Source organism: Tachysurus fulvidraco, chromosome 5, assembly GCF_022655615.1.
Source record: "Tachysurus fulvidraco isolate hzauxx_2018 chromosome 5, HZAU_PFXX_2.0, whole genome shotgun sequence".
NCBI classification, from domain to species: domain Eukaryota; kingdom Metazoa; phylum Chordata; class Actinopteri; order Siluriformes; family Bagridae; genus Tachysurus; species Tachysurus fulvidraco.
The window spans coordinates 22005317-22025769 of record NC_062522.1 but is presented as its reverse complement, the minus strand read 5'-3'; the positions used below and the strand labels follow the sequence as shown (position 1 = coordinate 22025769).

The 20453-nt window shown below is 37.0% G+C and overlaps 2 protein-coding genes across 3 annotated transcripts; both read left to right on the top strand.

Annotated features, from left to right (window-relative positions):
* The first annotated feature begins 5533 nt into the window (after positions 1 to 5533).
* On the top strand, positions 5534 to 10229 carry LOC113643141 (calglandulin-like). The gene is made up of 6 exons (XM_027147213.2): positions 5534 to 5635; positions 6866 to 6935; positions 7169 to 7343; positions 8416 to 8560; positions 8858 to 8958; positions 10110 to 10229. Exons 1-6 carry the CDS (start codon positions 5604 to 5606, stop codon positions 10151 to 10153), a joined length of 567 nt encoding a protein of 188 aa, XP_027003014.1. The 5' UTR covers positions 5534 to 5603; the 3' UTR covers positions 10154 to 10229.
* A 270-nt stretch (positions 10230 to 10499) lies between these two features.
* On the top strand, positions 10500 to 20127 carry si:ch211-161c3.5 (uncharacterized protein C3orf18). Of its 2 annotated transcripts, XM_047814262.1 has the most exons (6): positions 10500 to 10909; positions 13413 to 13568; positions 14860 to 15230; positions 15483 to 15508; positions 15591 to 15717; positions 17021 to 20127. In XM_047814262.1, the coding sequence occupies exons 3-6, from the start codon at positions 14934 to 14936 to the stop codon at positions 17099 to 17101; spliced, it is 531 nt and encodes a 176-aa protein (XP_047670218.1). In that variant the 5' UTR covers positions 10500 to 10909; positions 13413 to 13568; positions 14860 to 14933; the 3' UTR covers positions 17102 to 20127. The 2 variants fall into 2 exon arrangements, with proteins under 2 accessions (XP_047670218.1, XP_027002085.1); XM_027146284.2 differs by lacking the exon at positions 13413 to 13568 and having other exon boundaries at positions 10503 to 10909.
* The last annotated feature ends 326 nt before the right edge of the window (positions 20128 to 20453 follow it).

Below are 20453 nucleotides of genomic sequence, written 5' to 3'. Positions count from 1 at the left end.
CTAATACTGATAGAAATACTGAAACACCACTAAAACTAATAGAAATACTGAATCACCATTAAAACCGATAGAAAAACACCACTAATACTGATAGAAATACTGAAATACCACTAATAATGATAGAAATACTGAAACACCACTAATACTGATAGAAGTACTGAAACACCACTAATACTAATAGAAATACTGAAACACCACTAATAGCTACTGATAGAATTACTGAAACATCACTAATAATGATAGAAATACTGAAACACTAATAATACTGATAGAAAAATCACTAATGCCGATAGAAAAACACCACTAATACTGATAGAAATACTGAAACATCACTAATACTGATAGAAAAACCACTAATGCCGATAGAAAAACACCACTAATACTGATAGAAATACTGAAACATCACTAATACTGATAGAAATACTGAAACACCACTAATAGCTACTGATAGAATTACTGAAACATCACTAATACTGATAGAAATACTGAAACACCACTAATACCGATAGAAAAACACCACTAATACTGATAGAAATACTGAAACACCAATAATACTGATAGAAATACTGAATCACCACTAATACTGATAGAAATACTGAAACACCACTAAAACTAATAGAAATACTGAATCACCATTAAAACCGATAGAAAAACACCACTAATACTGATAGAAATACTGAAATACCACTAATACTGATAGAAATACTGAAACAGCACTAATACTGATAGAAATACTGAAACACCACTAATAGCTACTGATAGAATTACTGAAACATCACTAATACTGATAGAAATACTGAAACACTAATAATACTGATAGAAAAACACCACTAATACTGATAGAAATACTGAAACACCACTAATACTGATAGAAATACTGAAACATCACTAATACTGATAGAAATACTGAAACATCACTAATACTGATAGAAATAATGAAACACTACTAATAGCTACTGATAGAATTACTGAAACATCACTAATATTGATAGAAATACTGAAACACCACTAATACCGATAGAAAAAGAACACTAATACCGATAGAAAAACACCACTAATACTGATAGAAATACTGAAACACCACTAATACTGATAGAAATACTGAAACACCAATAATACTGATAGAAATACTGAAACACCACTAAAACTAATAGAAATACTGAATCACCATTAAAACCAATAGAAAAACACCACTAATACTGATAGAAATACTGAAACATCACCAATTGGCTGGTATGATGTGACTTAATTCTAAGTTGAATTAGGTTTTATTACTCTTATACCACAACAATTCGCAAATAAGTATTTTTTTAATTTAAATTTTATTGCATTACATAAAACATTAAATAAAAAATGTATGCTTTTGAATGTACACTACATTTACTTATATATAATACTTGTTTATATTTATACTTAAGATTGTGAAACAACTATGAGACAAGTTAGTTTCTGTTATCAATTACATCATACTTACATGAGAAACTGGAAACTACAAAATTCTCTGTCCTAAGAAAAATCAATGACACCCAAGAATCCATCCAATTTTCTTCCATGTGTAAAAATAACCATTTGGTAGAAAATTAATGAATGAATAATATTTGCCATTGCCATATAAACAATTCTAAATTTCAGCCCAGCTACTGTAGTTTGCAAGTATACTAAAAGGAATCTTTGCTTCCTTCTAAACGTCTATGGAAGATGCAGTTTAAATTAATTTATTATAAACTGCAGTAAGAAATGTTATGCAATCTAAAAAAAGTAATCAGAGGTCAAATGATCAGCAAACAGTATATCATGCGTGAACCAGAAAAGCAAACAAAGACAAAAGCCTGGATATTAACAGACGCTAGGGAAACTGGGCAGATTTTTTTTGCTGTGTAAAAGGGGTTTATAAATTCACATGGTGTGAGTGAAACTATAGGCAACAGGTGAGGTGAAATCAAAAGCCTGGAGACTGTGAATGTAGAAGTTCAGGTGTATTGTGGGAAGTGCATTCTGGTGCGGCAAGGTTTGTAGGCCACAATGTTTTATAGGAAAAACTACTTAACCTGTCACAGGTAGTTGATGGTGTAGAGACTTTGTGATCGGTGGCAGGGGGGTCTGGCATGACTGACTTGATGCAAGAACCATGAAAAGGTGGGGTTATATGGCAGTGTTGGAAGGATTCCAGCTTTTATGTGATGTCACTGATATTGGCTTGTAGACCCTGAAGGGTCCGATGTTGCAAGGCTTTGTTTTCTACGGTCATGGGCTGTCAAAGGTTGAAGGTCATATGAAGCCATACAGTATGTGTTTGTGGGTGTCTACAAATAAAAAGATACTCTGTGATGGAGTCCTTGCCACTGGCAGAAATTCCTTGCTGGCATCCACCAAACCCAACATCGGGTCCTCCCCAAGTTGAAGAAAAGCAGGAACAGTGCTTCCATGCCCTGCAGGTGTTCTGGAGCCTGATCCAGTTGGCAGGTGTTTCCATAGAGGCTGCCATAACCAGGAGGCCTTTGTAGACCTCTTTGAGCATGCCATCAATGTGTGAGCCTGACCCAATTCCCAGTGATTTGTCCAATAGCTATGCAATCCATCCTGGTCCCTTATGGAGACCGCCTCTTCAAGTCTCAAATCACAGAGGTTGCCAGGTTGCAGGTACCTTTCTCCACTCTGTTTGGTTTATACCAATTGCGACCTTTCATTTTGGATTGTTTAATGCCCTGGCAACATTCCAGCATCTAATGCACAGTCAGTGTATTAGACCAAAGACATAGCTGTTAAGGCAGGAAATGTAGTAGGTCTTGATGTACCTTTGCTGGAAACTGTTGTTTGGTTTGTTTAAATGAAAGTAAAGGCTAACATTAGTTCATGGTCTGTGGATGCAGTGGCTGAGGCAGGTAATGGAGCTCCATCATGTCCAGAATGACTGCGTGCTTAGAGGAGGTGGTAAATAGCAGCAGAATCTGCCTGTGATGGATTGTGCTTAACCAAATGAGAATGGGTTTGGTGCAGGGTGTGATGATGTAGGTGTTATATTTTGTAATGCATACATTTTTAGTATGTAATTAATTTTTTTTTTCAGTTTAAATTCACTATATGAGAATTCCAATGGGTTAAAAGTTTACATACAAAAGTGTGAAACAACTGAAAATATGTCATATTCTAGGTTCTTCAAAGTAGCCACCTTTTGCTTTGATTACTGCTTTGCACACTATTGGCATTCTCTTGATGAGTTTCAAGAGGTAGTCACCTGAAATGGTCTTCCAACAGTCTTGAAGAAGTTCCCAGAGATGCTTAGCACTTGTTGGCCCTTTTGCCTTCACTCTGTGGTCCAGCTCACTCCAAACCATCTTGATTGGGTTCAGGTCTGGTGACTGTGGAGGCCAGGTCATCTGGTGCAGCACCCCATCACTCTCCTTCATGGTCAAATAGCCCTTACACAGCCTGGAGGTGTGTTTGGGGTCATTTATTTTTTCACACTTTTTTATGTATATAATTCCACATGCGTTAATTCATAGTTTTGATGCCTTCAGTGCGAATCTACAATTTTCATAGTCATGAAAATAAAGAAAACTCTTTGAATGAGAAGGTGTGTCCAAACTTTTGGTCTGTACTGTATGTACAGTGAATAAATATAAAGGCTATAAGACACATAAATGAAATAGTGCAGATGTATGTAAAGCACATATGTGTAGAGGATGAGGAGTATAAAAAATACAATATGTGATATGTACATTGTATGTATAATTTTACAGAAGTTATATACAGTATATACAGATAGCTGACTGTCTCTTTAAATTGTCTGCAAATATAAACATCTTGGGACCATTTAGACACTGCATTGTTCAGGTAAGAGATACGAAAAGCTGTTAAGCAGGAAAGGTGCCTCACAAGGACAAAGATCTAGCTTATTCTTAGGAGTGTTCTCTGATTAAACATAAATTGAACAGTTTGCCCACAGTGATCGGTGCTACATATGGAGAGAAATGGGTAATACAGTGATACCTCGAGATACAAGTGCTTTGACATCCGAATTTTTTTTGAGATACGAGCTGTGATTCAACCAATTTTTTTGCCTTGAGATACGAGCAAATTTTTGAGATATGAGCATCTGAGCTGCTGCCGCCGCCGCCGAAACAAAGATCCCCAACCGCATGTGCTCTGTTTCCCCCGCCTTCCCGCGTCTCACTCGGTTAAAGCTGCCTTTCCACTGCAAGAAAAGAAAACAGAAATTGTAGCAATTAAGTTCAGTTAAGTTAAGAGAATTTCAGTTAAGTTCGTTAATTTTAAATGAAGTTAATTACTAAATGAAGTTTAGTTACGTTCCATTTAAGTGTAAAGTAGCATTAAGAGTGTACAGTAGCGAGTAAGTGAACAAAAGTGAAAGTGTACGTACGAGACAAAATTCCTCCTAACTCCTCCGCCTGTTTTCTCCTCCCTCAACCTCCGTGTGCATCCCCCGTTAGCTCAAGTTGTCTGATCTCCAAGGTAAACAATACACTTTATAGTAAAACCAGTTTTTTTTTTTTAACATTCTCTTTTATTACTGTATGTTTTTATACAATATTTGTCATTTATAAATACAGGTACTGTACATTTTTCATGTTCAAAACACAAACAAAACAACTGGAGTGGAATTTTGCGAGCTGGAACGGATTAATGGGATTTCAATTCATTTAAATGGGGAAATTTGCTTTGAGATACGAGCAATTTGAGATAGGAGCTAGGTCACGGAATGAATTAAAAGTTATTTGGTCAAACTGCTGCTAGAGTAATGATGGAGAATCCTCATTTAAGAATAATAATTAAAAAAACACTCACAATAGGCCTCTTTGATCTGTCTTTAGTTTTGTTTGGGAGATGCTGATTTTCTTCATATTCACCTGCGTATGTTGATAAATAGCAATAACTTGTAAAAGTACTGATTGATACAACATAAATTCAAAGCACAAAATGAGTATAAAAATGGCCACAAAAAAAGTCACAGCAAAATACTAAGAGAAGCCAATTGCACACCAATGCTATCTTGGAAAAGCAGAATTATCCTGCACTGGAGGATATTCATTTCACAAACTTTTCTATTAAAATACATTATAAGGTGCTGATGTGCGTTAACTAAAGATTTGAGAACATGTTGGATTATGGTATGCAGCAAAACAAGGTAGTAGAAAAAGCTCATTGTAGGTTGAGACATCCCAGACCAGTCACTTACTGTCTTTGCCATTAGCAAGAAATCAATGGGTAGACAAAACTTGGACGTGCAAAAGAATAACATAATATCTTATTGCTAGCTGAATTATTGTTGCCTCTAAAGCATTGCACATCATTAAAACAGATGGCCTGGCAGTATAAAAAACTATTTATTTGCCAACTTTCATCCTTTGAAATCACATAATTCTGGTATCTAATTATCCATTGCTTCCTATGTAGAATCTTGTTAGCTATGCACCTTTGCTTACACCAATCAGTTGTATAATTAAAACCACTCACAGGTGAAGTGAATAACATTGATTATCTCATAACATGCACCTTTCAAGGGCTTCGATATATTGGACATCAAGTGAACAACACAGTTGATGTGTTGGAAGTAGGAAAAATGGGTAAATTGTGCTGGCTAGATGACTGGGTCAGAGCATCTCCTAAATGACAGGTATTGTGGGGTGTTCCTGGTATAAAGTGGTTAGTACCTAGCAAAAGTGTATGTAGTATCGAAAGAAGTCTAAGGAAGGACAACTGTGAATTGCTAACGGCCATAGGCACCCAAAGCTTAGTGACGTGAATGCGGGGGCAAACGCTAGCCCTTCTGGTCTAAGCCCACACATGAGCTTAAAGTTAAAATCAATGATGGCTACAGCAGAGTCAGAACACTCAGTACATCTCAGCTTGCTGTGTATGATGCTTCTTAGCCTCAGACTAGTCAGATCGCACTTGCTGACCCCTGTCCGCCACTAAAAGTGCCTTACTATGGGCCTGTAAGCATTTTAAGGAGCAATTTAAGAAAGTGGGCTGACCATGTTATGCTTTTACAGTATATAGATGTGTGGATGCATGTGCATTGCTTACTTAGGTGTGTGGGCAAAGCAGATCTAGGCTCTGGATCTCTAGGAAAGGGGGAAGTGTTTTTAAAAAAATAAATAATAAAAATGAAATGTTGATTTGAACTGATAGATTAGTGATATATCACACAACAAATGTGATATTTGTTTAAAAATATGGAGTGTAAGTGCAACTCTTCCCATTAATGTAATTTTTACCTCTATTCATTTAATTTTTTACATTTTGCATTGAAAATTTGTGTTGGTTATTCACAGTCTGTATAAACCTGATTTAATATAATATATAAAGTAACTCTATAGATAACTGCATTACATATTAGTGTAGGTGCTATAATACTAAGTTGTTAAAATGTCAAAGGTCCACCAAGCTAGTGAAAAAAGACACTCTTTCTAAACTGAAGCTCTTTCAAAACAATTAATGTGCTGGAATAATCTTTCTAATGATGGCCACAGTTGGTATGAACTGGAAATAGAAACCTAATGATTCACTTATCCCTTTATTTGGTAAGCTTCATAGCCAACACTGGCTTGGGAGAGAGTGTGACCTAAAGCACATGCTGAGACTGACATAGATGAAGTTATCAATTCCCAAAGAGGGACAGAGATTTACCAAACCTTATTCGGATAGTTTAACTGATCAGATGACTTTGAAAACAACCTGCCTTAAGATCTAAAGTACAATTTAGTATGTGACATTTCTCTCAAAAGCACTTAGCAGAGTAGAAGTGCAGACCAGGCAGATGCTCTCTAAAGTATCTTTTAGATACCATTTATGGTGTGAGGAAAAATCTCATGGGACATTTTATTATAACATTGCCCACAAGTTTTAAGGCTCCATCGCTACTCCAGCAGAACAACACACAGAAGCTACCAGTGTTTGATCCGGACAAAATGGTAAGCATTTGTATTTATTATGTCTAAAATGTAAAATAATTTCCAGTATATTGTATAGCTCTATGATTTTTGTGGTACACATGGTAATTAACATTTTATTTAGGTTTTTTTTTTAAATGAATGTTTCTTCAATGTATTGGATTCTTTGACATATACACTCTCTAGAGTCAATAGTTACCACATATGTATGTCTTGTGTGTAAAAAATAACAAAGCGGGATGTTCTCATTTTAGGCAAGCAAACTGACTCCAGAACAGATCACAGAGTATAAAGGTGTATTTGAAATGTTTGATGAGGAGGGGAATGGGGACGTGAAGACACAGGAGCTGGAGAGGCTGATGAGTTTGATGGGAATCAACCCAACAAAGAGGGAGCTGAGTCAAATGGCCAAAAATGTAGATAAAGACGGTAAGTTTAATAATAAGATGGAGCACCTGCCTCTGTGCTAATTCTCACCATACTTTGGTTATACTGAAAAAAACACAACACTTGTTAAATTTGTCAAAATTCATTTAAATTCACCCATCCCAACTATTCATGGAACCTATCCCTGAAGAGTTGGAGGACAAGGCAGGAGACACCAGAGACAGGGTACCAACCCATTACAGGACACAATCACACACACACACACACACACACACACACACACACACACACACACACACACACACACACACACACACACACACACAAAATTTTCTCTCTCCCTCTCTTTTTAAATGTATCTGAGGCTTTATATATCAGCCAGTTAATTTGAGCACTCTGCATACTGAGTTTTGTAAACAGTGAGGTATAAGAGGATTACGCTGGACGAGTAGAGGGATTTATGATTTCACCAAATGTGGGTGACCATTTCACCCCAGGCTGCCTTTAAAAAAGCAAATTAACGCCATCTACAGGCTAGGAACAGATTAAGACCTAGGTTATCTCAGTTGTTATTTTTTTTATTTATTTATATTTAAAGGTTATATTTAAAGTAGCTTGCAAAGTACTGTTTTTTAATAAGTGAAAAGCTCGCTACAATATAAATAACAATTAACAAATAAATACATTCAGCAGAAAAATAACATTTAAAAATGAATGTAAATGAAAAATTAAATTGTTTATTTCATGATTATTTTCATTCTTTTATGTTTCACAGTATACAGCTCTCTCTCTCTCTCTCTCTCTCTCTCCCCCCCCCAAAAAAAAACCCTGACTGAATGCAATTTAAAATATTGCCCTATAACCCGTATCACACACTTTAACTTTATAAGTAACTCCAATCTCATTTAGTATTTTCACATAAATTCGAATCAGTAGTCTAGCAAGAGCAACCTTTTCTTTTTCTATGTTTTGTGGAGATCATTTATGTGCCTTATTTTGCTATAAATATAAATAATATTCTAAATTGTCATGAAATGTGCAGAGGTTATGTTTTAATGCTGTTATCCTGGTTTATTTGATTGTTTTGTGAATACCACCATTTGTACTTTTACAGGCAAAGGCACCTTTAACTGTGACAGGTTTCTGGGTCTTATGGCTCTTTACCATGAGAGAGCTAAAAACCAAGATGCTGAGCTTCGAGCTGCATTTAAAGTGTTTGATAAGGAGGCCAAGGGCTACATTGACTGGAATACACTCAAGTAAATTAATGACCCATCTTATTCAGATTGACAATACTGTAAATTATTTCACAACAGCTCTGTTGTAAATACTGTAAAATACTGCTCCAGGTCTAGCTTATCACTTTTTTAATATAATAAGGACTGTATTTGACAAAACAACCTGTAAGGGATTAATATGTTTTTTGCCTAATGTTTTAACATAAGACGTCTATTATATAGAATATAAACTCAAATAAAGGCACGCTTTTTTTTTTAGGTTACATGATTTGTTCTAATGATTTATTCTTGTTCTAATTTAGTATGAACTGTGTGCAGGTATGTGTTGATGAATGCTGGTGAAGCTCTCAGTGAAGAAGAAGCAGAACAGATGATGAAGGAGGCTGACAAAGATGGAGATGGAACCATTGATTATGAGGGTGATTAGGAACCTATCCATAACAAAAATGACATTTTTTTGTTTCACAATTAATTATTTTTTATATTTTGTTTTACGTAACATGTTTCCAAACCAAGACCTGAAGACCCTTTCCTGCACATTTTAGTTCTGTAAACTAAAACTAAGGACACTACTTTTTCATAAATACCAGGGATGGGAATTTAGGGAGCTTGTCTAGACCTTAACCAAATCCAGATTCCTTAATATCACTATGGTTTCGTTAGAACATACTTTTATTAGTCTCAATAACAGATGACTGACAGATATTAGTCTCAATAACAGATGACTGACAGATTTTAGTCTCAATAACAGATGACTGACAGATTTTAGTCTCAATAACAGATGACTGACCGATTTTAGTCTCAATAACAGATGACTGACAGATTTTAGTCTCAATAACAGATGACTGACAGATTTTAGTCTCAATAACAGATGACTGACAGATTTTAGTCTCAATAACAGATGACTGACAGATTTTAGTCTCAATAACAGATGACTGACAGATTTTAGTCTCAATAACAGATAACTGACAGATTTTAGTCTCAATAACAGATGACTGACAGATTTTAGTCTCAATAACAGATGACTGACAGATTTTATTTTCAATAACAGATGACTGACAGATATTAGTCTCAATAACAGATGACTGACAGATTTTAGTCTCAATAACAGATGACTGACAGATTTTAGTCTCAATAACAGATGACTGACCGATTTTAGTCTCAATAACAGATGACTGACAGATTTTAGTCTCAATAACAGATGACTGACAGATTTTAGTCTCAATAACAGATGACTGACAGATTTTAGTCTCAATAACAGATGACTGACAGATTTTAGTCTCAATAACAGATAACTGACAGATTTTAGTCTCAATAACAGATGACTGACAGATTTTAGTCTCAATAACAGATGACTGACAGATTTTATTTTCAATAACAGATGACTGACAGATTTTAGTCTCCATAACAGATGACTGACAGATTTTAGTCTCAATGACAGATGTCTGACAGATTTTAGTCTCAATGACAGATGTCTGACAGATTTTAGTCTCAATAACAGATGACTGCTATACTGAAATGCCAGAGTGGGAAAATATTTCTCTAAAAATAAATTTACTACATTTTCCAGAATTTGTTGCCATGATGACTGGAGACTCTTTCAAGATGACTTGAAACGAAAAATGGACAAGCATGTGGATGAACAGTGAAATATCAACATGTATGTTTGAATTAAAGGATTATAACGACACCATTTTGTTTAACGTTTTATTGATAGCCAATATCACTGAACAAGTCAAATGACATGTGGGAGCTTTACATATAGTACAGAATATACAAAATATGTCAGTAAAGGGTTAATATCCCTGAACCCACTTCCACCACTGTCACGGTGTTTAGTTAGCTTAGCCATGAAATCTTACCCCGTTATGCGTGAAGGATGTATACTGGAACCAATCGTGGCTTCGCATCTTTCTACAGCCGACCAATGGCAACACAGGAAAACCCTAGTAAGGGGTGGGACTAGCAGCTGAAGCTCAAACCGCCTACTAACATACTAAGCAGTGTGTGTAAAACAGTTGGTCAGCATATGTAGCGCACTAGTTTTACATACTTTGTAGAGTGGTAGTATACTTTATCAGACGTAGCCTGTAGTCAAGGCTTGTAGCATCCATATGACGGTTTATGTTTATTCAGGAATAGAGGAATTACAGGTAGAATAACGAGGAAAACACCAGGCGGTGTTGAGTAGAGGATAATTAGGGATTAAGTGGTTGTTTCTGATCAAAAGCTGTTTTATATAAAATTATTATAGCTTCGCTGAGCACTTTTTCCCTGTTGAGGCGAAACCGAGAAGGAAGACGATCCACTTTTTCTCACTTTCAGTGCTGTTGTCATTTAATCTGCCTCTCTACTGTACCTGATGATAAGGTGAGTATGTATGTAACACGGTTGTTTATGTGTAATGGCTGTCCCATCCTAGCACTGATGTATTGGTTGGTGAACGTGTATCATATGACTGAGACATTTAGACACTACGTTCTAGTGTGACTATCTTTGTTCTGTGATTATCGCTGATTGGTCGAGATGAGACGCTTTATCAGGCCTGGAAGCCGTGATTGGCTGAAAGCTTCACATGTTCTTCATTAAGCATCATCCTCATCCGGGTAGACACACACACACACTAAAGGAATGAGAGTAAGCAGAGTGTAGGAATATCTCCATTTAAGTCACACACACACACACACACACACACACACACACACACACACACACACACACACACACACACACACACATTAAACATGTCTGTATCGAAATAGTTTGTTTAGATATGATAACTATTCATATGCCAGGTTGTTGTATGTAATTGTGAGCCCTACAGCAGACAAAAATATACATTCATTCATTTTCTACCACTTATCCGAACTTCTCGGGTGAACTGAGAAGTTCGGATAAGCGTGACGAGGAGCCTGTGCCATCTCAGGCGTCATTGGGCATCAAGGCAGGATACACCCTGGACGGAGTGCCAACCCATCGCAGGGCACACACAAACACACTCTCATTCACTCACGCAATCTCACACTACGGACAATTTTCCAGAGATGCCAATCAACCTACCATGCATGTCATGACCGGGGGAAGAAACCGGAGGAAACCCCCGAGGCACGGGGAAAACATGCAAACTCCACACACACAAGGCGGAGGCGGGAATCGAACCCCCAATCCTGGGGGTGTGAGGCAAATGTGCTGACCACTAAGCCACCATATCTCCCCCCCCCCAGACATACATGAGGTTAGCAATGTATGAGATGACATACATGATGATTTTGATGGAGCACAGTTGTATTAGCATGAAAGTTGAAGCTTTAGATGCTGAGAACTAAAACACTGCTGAATTTCTCTCTTTAATTAGAGATGAAGGAAGGCCACAGTATTTGACTATTGTTGTAACTCAAACAGTACAATTTACAGAAAATGCCTTTTTACCTAGAAACTCCTACTTGTGATGTGTTTAAATACTTTATTTCAATCAGTGTATAGACATATTAGCTTCTTAAACCTATAACATTGGCTGTACAGTGCTCTGTTTTGAGGATGTAAATATACTGGCTAGAGATTTGCTAATAAAAGACAAAATAGACCATCTTTTCTGTGAAAACAATTTAAAATTAAGTTCTCAACCGCAGTGCACTGAAAAGTGTTTTGTGTGTTTATATCTAACAATTGTCACACTGATAATTAATAAAATAGATTGCATATTAAATTGACCACGACTGTCGTTATAAACAATGTACAGTAGATGCTTGGATAACTTCATTATTGGTGTGGATTTACCAATGCTCTTGGTCAGGGTCACGGTGAATCCAGATTTTACCTTGAGAACTCACTGTGCAAGATGAAAATATACCCTTGAAAGGATTGTCAGTTAGTCACAGAATACCATGCACAAAGACATTCACACTTATGCACAATTTAACCTAGTCCACCTAAGGATATTTTCAGGGCTGAGGATAAAACCAGAGAATGCACGATGCAGGGAGAAAGTACAAAAATGTTCAGGATACTGTAATATAACATTATGGTAAATATAGGTTAACACAACCCTTACATCATTGGGAGTCTTGATGCTGTCAGTTGCCTGTAGTCTGTGCATAGTAAAGTTAAAACTGCAAAACTGTCTACATTATGAATTTGAAAGTCTGATCGTCAGGGAAATGGAATATTGTTTTATTGATAATCGAAGCTATCTATTAAATGTATTTTTATTGCATGTTGAGACTATAAACAGAGAATCACTGGTCCAAACAGATACCTTAAGTTGGTTTAAAATGTTTTGTGTACCTGAATGTTTCCCCTGAGATTAGCTACAGGCTAAAAAACCAACAAGATGCACAGAGATTTATTCATGACTCAAATACAATTGCTCAAGCACCTGAAACTCTTACTCTTACTTATAGTAAATGAATCATCGGTGTTAACGGCAACAGCCTTAAACAGCCTCATATAAAATAGTTGTGTCAGGAAAACGCTATAACACTTTGGAGGACACTGTGGGATCACAGTAGTTTACACTTGTGTGTTTTTCTTTTTTTTAATTTTTTTTTCCATATCTGCTTTGTTTTGTAGCTTGCCCACCAAGAACACAAACTAAACACATGTATAGAGTTGCTTTACAAAGAAAAGCCATTAGTCTTCATTTTACTCAAGATGATATTTACATATGTGGGAGTTTGTTTGACTTTAGTGTGTACCATCTAACATACTGGCAGTTACCCTCCACACGCACAGCTCTCTAACCAGAGAAAGATAAGAGAAAGAGAACGCTTTCATGAGAAAAAAAAACGAGACTGTGAAAGAAAAACAGACACAAAGGCTGGGTGCAGGTAGATCTGACTGACACTGTCTTACGAAACACATGTTCCTTTCGTAGGCCTTTTTTCTGCGTACTCTCTTTCCTGGGTACAGCATCACCCCTGGCGCTGGCACTTTCTCACCCTTATACCTAATACCCACATCCTGTCACAACGCCCAGTTCTGCCCAGCTGCCTAAGGGAGGGTGACAAGGGGAAGTTAACTATGCAGAGAGGTGAAAACACATACCTATTTTAACACAGTATGACTGATCAGTCAGTTGAACTACATATCCTAGCATAAACACTAACGCTTACTTGTATTACTATCCTAGTCAAACCCAGGGGTTAACTGATGTTAAGTTTCATTTCAATTACAAGTTTCATTCTGCATATTTTGTGAATTTATGATCTTTAGCAATAAAGCAGTGCCAACTCAAGTTCAACAGCGTCGGTGTATAAAATATAAAAAATTGTATGTTTATTGAAATTCATGCCATATTTCTAGCACACATTTTGCCAAATAATAATAAAAAAAGGCCAGATAAATGTTTCTACCTTTTACCTTATAGTCTTGAAGTGAAAATATGCGGTGTACGTTAATTTGGTGTAAACTAAATACAAACTAATACAAAAACCTTATGTCAACCATCATTCTCTAATTCTCTAATAACTCTATTTGTAACTCAGGTGTAATTGAAACTGTAACTCTAACCCGAGCCAAATTCATAAGCAAATATTTTCTGCTAAGAGAATCTGTCATAAGTACCATAAATAATTGTATATACGAGCTTAAATGTCTAGGATAACAAGGATTTTTTTGAGGGGGACACTGAATTACATCAAATTCTGCTTCTGCAAATAAGCAGAATTAAGCATTAAGCATATAATGTTTTTATGATATAGTCTGTATTTATTTAAGCATTCTCAGTAAATACTCTCTAAGGAAACTAAACCTCAGTGCTTAATACATTGAGAGGTGTATGCATCAGGGGAATTTAGCAAGAATATGTGAATGAAAAGCAGGAAAAGCAGCATGCGGTTAGAGAGATTCAAACCTTCATTCACACCAACCCTGGTCTCATGTCTACAGCATCTTCACTTCTCTATTTTAAGCCTCAAACCTCTTTCCTGCCCCAGCATCCACCGCGTCCACACACATCCTAACGGCTGTGATGTGGAAGGAAGCTCTGCTCTTGCCATTGCTATCACATATTCTTAAGCATCCATAACCACAGAGTGTTTTTAGAGTATGCACAGACACACACAGTTTGTTCATTGACAATTTATTTTTTCATTAAGACCATAATACAATATTTCAGTAAATTGTTCTGCAAGGTTGGATTGATTATTATGTGTTACTACTGAATCTGATTCAGCATAAATATAGTTCTCAATCTTCTATTAACCTTAGGATTTTGCTCTGATGTAGTGATAGTTTAGTAAAATTGCTGTAATCAATGAAATTGAGTAGAAGCCGAAGTTGAGTGTGATGTATTGTTATTTGATGAAGACAATGTTTTGCAGGATGGTGAACATAATGGCTGAGGAGTGACCCAAACAATCACCTCCATCACCACCAACTTCTCCATCCCAGGGCCATGTCTCTGACAACTGTCAAACCTAATTTCTTCAGTTCATCCTTAGAGTATACCCCAGTCTCCGTTCGTACATTTGTTCCTACTCTTTCCAACCCTGTCATCATCAGTTCAGTGGAGAGCAAGACAGTGCAGGACAATGCAACCTATAGAGCTACATTCTCCACCATTACTGTACCATCCAATGAGACGGGCTTCAACTCTACACAGCTCCCTATTGCATCGGTGGATGGTGCTGGCATGGGCATGGTCCTCATGCCCTTTGGCATAATCAGTATTGTCGGGCTGGCTGTTGTTGTGGTGAGGATATTATGCTTGGCTAAACCTTTGGGTGATTGTAGTCCTCCTGAACTGAGATTTGTTTTGTAACTGCTAAAATTAATGAACAATTTAATGGTCTAGTTTAGACTACTTCTAATACTGAAAGAAAAAGCATTACATGGAGACTTCGATGTGTAATCTACTGTTCTTTCCCAATGTTCTTAGTCAGAGATATTTCTGAATGCTAATAAAGTATTAATTTACCTTTGTCTCTACCTGTTTTGTTCAAAGATGCTGTACATAAGGAAAAAGAAAAGGTGAGAAAACACTACATCACTGGACTACTTCACTATTTTCAGGATTGTGCAACATTACACTGATAAACTGTTCTTGGTGTAGATTGGAGAAGTTAAGGCACCAGCTGATGCCCATGTATAACTTTGACCCAGCCGAGGAGCAGGACGACCTGGAACAGGAACTTCTGGACCACGGCCGAGATGGCAGCCCGGCAGGACCAAATTCCAAAGTGAGTATAGCATAATTATCTATATTATTACTAATAACTTAAAATGTTTACTTATGGTTATGAACATAGGCTTTTATATTCCTTGCAAAAGGATATATTTTTATATTCCATGCAAACTCATTTTTCAAACAGTTCATGTCTCTACATGTTTTTAGTCATTTAGTCATTTCAAAATACTAAGAGACAGATTTATATCAGCTTTTGTTTACTTTTATCAGATCTTAGCGGGTGGCATTTGATACCATTGCCTTTTAATTGCAAATGCTTGAGGTAGGGGGGGCACGGTGGCTTAGTGGGTAGCACGTTCGCCTCACACCTCCAGGGTCGGGGTTCGATTCCCACCTCCGTCTTGTGTGTGCGGAGTTTGCATGTTCTCCCTGTGCCTCGGGGGTTTCCTCCGGGTACTCCGGTTTCCTCCCCCGGTCCAAAGACATGCATGGTAGGTTGATTGGCATCTCTGGAAAATTGTCCGTAGTGTGTGATTGCGTGAGTGAATGAGAGTGTGTGTGTGTGTGTGTGTGTGTGTGTGCCCTGCGATGGGTTGGCACTCCGTCCAGGGTGTATCCTGCCTTGATGTCCGATGACGCCTGAGATAGGCACAGGCTCCCCGTGACCCGAGGTAGTTCGGATAAAAGCGGTAGAAAATGAGTGAATGAATGAATGAATGCTTGAGGTAGCTGTTCACAATACTTTGCTGGAGGCAATTCTTTTGCTCATAGCTTTTGAGTTCCACTTTTTTTGCTTATCTTAAACAGTTAAGCAAAACAGTTATCTTATCTTAAACAGTTTTGTTACACCTTTGGAGGTATGCTTAGGTACATTGTCTTGCTGATAGTCTCTGTTGCTATCAAGTATTAACCTTCAGGCTGATGTCTCGAGGTGTTGCTTTAGTATTCCCAGACAGTCCCTTTTTGATGCTATGTATCACTTTACCAAAACACCCCTACTGTACATAATGATGCTGCCAACCCCATGCTTCACAGCTGAGATGCTCTTCTTCAAATTAAAAGCCTCTTCTTTTTTCATCTATATCAGTTCATTTATATTTCAACTGAAGAAAAATCTAGAAACAATTGTACGTGCAACATCAAAGAACATGCCTTAAGGGTCGTATGAAAAAAAAACATTCAGTTCCAACCCAATTTTTCTGGTTTGTTACATTCCAGAAATTGTCATTTTATTTTTTTTCTTATGGCTATTTGATCTTCCAGTGTGTAATTACGTTACCGTGACCCCGATCGTTTCTTTCACGGCAGTGTTATTTTGCTCAAGCTTGCACTGCACTCTTCTCTATCATTTTCAGACTTTGACAGCGGGTCAGGCTGGCGCTCAGGTAGCAAGTCGACTGGTCTTTACGGACGTTGCCGATGCTATGAATGTATGATGTCACTCCTGCGACATAAATAAAGATTTCAGAAAACCTCCAAGGACATCATGGAGACAACAGAAATGTTCCAGCTCCATATTTTTACACTTGGCTGGAATCAAATTTAGCAATTGTTTGTAGATTATAAAGGAAGTTCCAAACTATGTCTAGGAGTCTGGTAAGGTTAAGTTACATATGCTGTATTAAAAGGAAATGGCATTTTTGTACACTTTTTAGGAAATCCTATTGAATTTCTTTCCATTGGCCTTTTTTAAGTGGATTGTTTCAGACCATGTTTAACACTATATCCAGTTATTACAGATACATAAAATGTATGTTTACATATGTGCTTTTTGAGGTGTTCATTACAGAAGTTTCCTAGTAGTTGCTTTTAATTTTTGTTCAGAAATACAGTAGTATTTGCATGCACATTTAGAATCCACATGTACACAATCACTACAGCACACAATTCAAATGCTCCAGTTATATATAAATTCAGTTTAGCTTGATGTAAAGTCTATGGTAATGTTATTATGTCTAACAATGGACATGGTAACGAAGCAGCAGTACATGGTTCCGTCAGGACTTTCAAAGACATTATTGCAAACTTGTATTGCTATTCAGTGGAGCATACAATTTTTCAAAATTCCAGCAGATTTTCTGTAGATTCAGGCCAAGATGTGTTGTATGATGTCATCACAAGACACATTCATTCAAAATCTCTTTGGTTCTCATGCATCCAGGATGAGCCATGAGTCTTTACTGGTAGTAGTTTAAAAGAAGAATCCTGTGCCTTCACTTTCACCAATTCAAGAAAAAAATGGCTGCAGTTCTTGCTATTACTGAAGAAAACATTTGCGTGATGTTGGGTAGTGGGATTCTAAATATTTGTTTGTCTTCAAATGCACAAGCTGTATGTTTGAAAGGATGGTATATGAAATGATATTTTCAATCATTTTAATGGAATAAGCACAGTGCAGTTTTTATGGTTATACCAGCAGTTGTTAGAAGTACAGGTGATGTGTAAGGTTTGATGATTAACCATGAAATCTTCTCTCCATAACTGCAAGGCTCATTTTCATTACAGTTAAGGGACATTCTTTCTTCAAGTGTGTAAAAATAGAGTAAAAGTAGTTGGGAAATTTGACACACATTTTCTTTACCGCTACCATAGCGCAAACCACAGCTTCCCGAACCTTTTACTTCTTATTTCTCTGCTGTTTGCATCATCTTGTTTTTCTCAGGTGCTCTAGACTATACAAAAATGTTCTTTTGCCTCAACCATACCCAGATCTCAAATGTACACTTTCGAACTATATTTATAGAAAGAGAGGCAATTCCTATTATATACAAGCTCTCAATTATAACAAAGGGAGAAAGGTTATTTAACCTGAAAGGAAGCATCACTGAGATCTGAAGTTTTCTACAGAAAAAAAAAACATCTTCAGATCTGCGTCAGTGCTACAGACACAGACCAAAATGATTTTCAAAGTAACCGTAACATCAGTTCATGGCCATGTTTAAACCAGGGTGAATTAAAAAAAATAAACAAAATCAAACAATCAAAGATCCAATAAGAATAACATGATAACTAAAATAATTAATCCCATCTATGTAGTTACATATATATATATAGTATAGGCAATGTTTGTTTTCAGAAGGAGTTTAAAATGAATGGAAATTATGGGGCATTATTTTCATGTTTCTAGTACATTCTTGTGCACTTGCCCTGAAATGTGCTTCCTTCCTTCTCTTACTCCAGAGTGTGGGTGCTGTGTTTGCTTTCTTGCACAACAAGGGGTGTAATAGTTCGTTTCGAACATTTTTTAGAAAATTCTCTCGAGGGAAAGAGAAAAGTCATTTACAGTATATGTTATGTACGTCTGTATTAGTACTGTATGTGTGTGTGCGCGCGTGTGTGTGTGTACATGAGCTATTATGGACTGTTTGACTAATTGTCTGTAGCAGTGTTCTACACTCTTCAAAACCAGCAGAATTACAAAAAGTTTGTAATGTGTGTGACCTGTGATTAACATGACTATAAATAAAAGCAAATAAATGCATGTGGACTGTTTTAATTCAACTTATTGAAATGTTTTATAAAATCACAACTCCATTTAGGGATATTCCTATTTCATTTTTCATTCATTCATTTTTTTTTCATGACAAAGTCACAATACAGCACAGTATAATTCATTCATTTGTTTCAAGGCTCCTTTGTTCACTACTTTAGCAATGAGGACTCTCAAGATGCTTTAAACCGAGGTAAATTAATAGACGTCGCCGTTTAGAAGAGTTCCTGAGGCATTGCATTTTAATTGTTTTGTGTGTATGAGAAACATCAATTGACTCAATTGCAGATGAACACATACAGCATTATGCACTTATCCTCTTAACTGAGGTTCACAATAATACAACAGCTTAAGATATCTTTCTGATGCATGGATAGTAGAAGCTATATACTGTAATTAATGAGGTGATGCATAAAACTGAGGTAAAGTATAAAGTCTTCAGTTCTTATTGACCTAATTTTTTATCCATCCATCTATTGTCTGTAGCACTTATATTACACAGGGTCACAGGGAACCTGGAGACCATCCTAGGGGACTCTGGCCACAAGGCAGAAGACACTTGTGGCAAAAAAAAAAAAAAAAAGCATGGGCAAATTTGTGATGCCAATCAGCCTACAACACATATCTTTTAGACTGGGATAAGAAACCAGAATACCCAGAGGGAACCCCTGAAGCACAAGGAGAACATACAAACTCCACTTACACACACATGGCAATTGTAGTAATCATACAGACAACCTTAGAGGGGAAAGGCAAATGTGCTTCAAGGAAATCTGGCAATTTCTTATTTCTTATAAAATTATTATTATTATGTATAATCAGGTGAGGCTCTGGATCTGTTGCATTTCTGATCAAGACAAAGCAATTACAGAAGATGAACTAATGTAACAACATGGAAGATTCAAGACAGAAATAAAACAATATACATATTGTAAATAAACCATCCAAATACAAAAACGGGGGGCACGGTGGCTTAGTGGTTAGCATGTTCGCCTCACACCTCCAGTGTTGGGGTCGATTCCCGCCTCCACCTTGTGTGTGTGGAGTTTGCATGTTCTCCCCGTGCCTGGGGGGTTTCCTCCACCGGTCGAAAGACATGCATGGTAGGTTGATTGGCATCTCTGGAAAATTGTCCGTAGTGTGTGATTGCGTGAGTGAATGAGAGTGTGTGTGTGTGTGCCCTGTGATGGGTTGTTACTCCGTCCAGGGTGTATCCTGCCTTGATGCCCGATGATGCCTGAGATAGGCACAGGCTCCCCGTGACCCGAGAATTTCGGATAAGCGGTAGAAAATTAATG

What these genes read in the sequence shown, in the direction of transcription:
- LOC113643141 (XM_027147213.2), top strand. Translation starts at nt 5,604, where the DNA reads ATGACTGGGTCAGAGCATCTCCTAAATGACAG. An exon ending in GAGCATCTCCTAAATGACAG is followed by an intron (nt 5,636 to 6,865) that starts GTATTGTGGGGT and finishes ATTGCCCACAAG; the next exon opens with TTTTAAGGCTCCATCGCTAC. An exon ending in ATTGACTGGAATACACTCAA is followed by an intron (nt 8,561 to 8,857) that starts GTAAATTAATGA and finishes AACTGTGTGCAG; the next exon opens with GTATGTGTTGATGAATGCTG.
- si:ch211-161c3.5 (XM_047814262.1), top strand. Translation starts at nt 14,934, where the DNA reads ATGTCTCTGACAACTGTCAAACCTAATTTCTTCAGTTCATCCTTAGAG. An exon ending in TACATAAGGAAAAAGAAAAG is followed by an intron (nt 15,509 to 15,590) that starts GTGAGAAAACAC and finishes TTCTTGGTGTAG; the next exon opens with ATTGGAGAAGTTAAGGCACC. An exon ending in CGGCAGGACCAAATTCCAAA is followed by an intron (nt 15,718 to 17,020) that starts GTGAGTATAGCA and finishes TATCATTTTCAG; the next exon opens with ACTTTGACAGCGGGTCAGGC.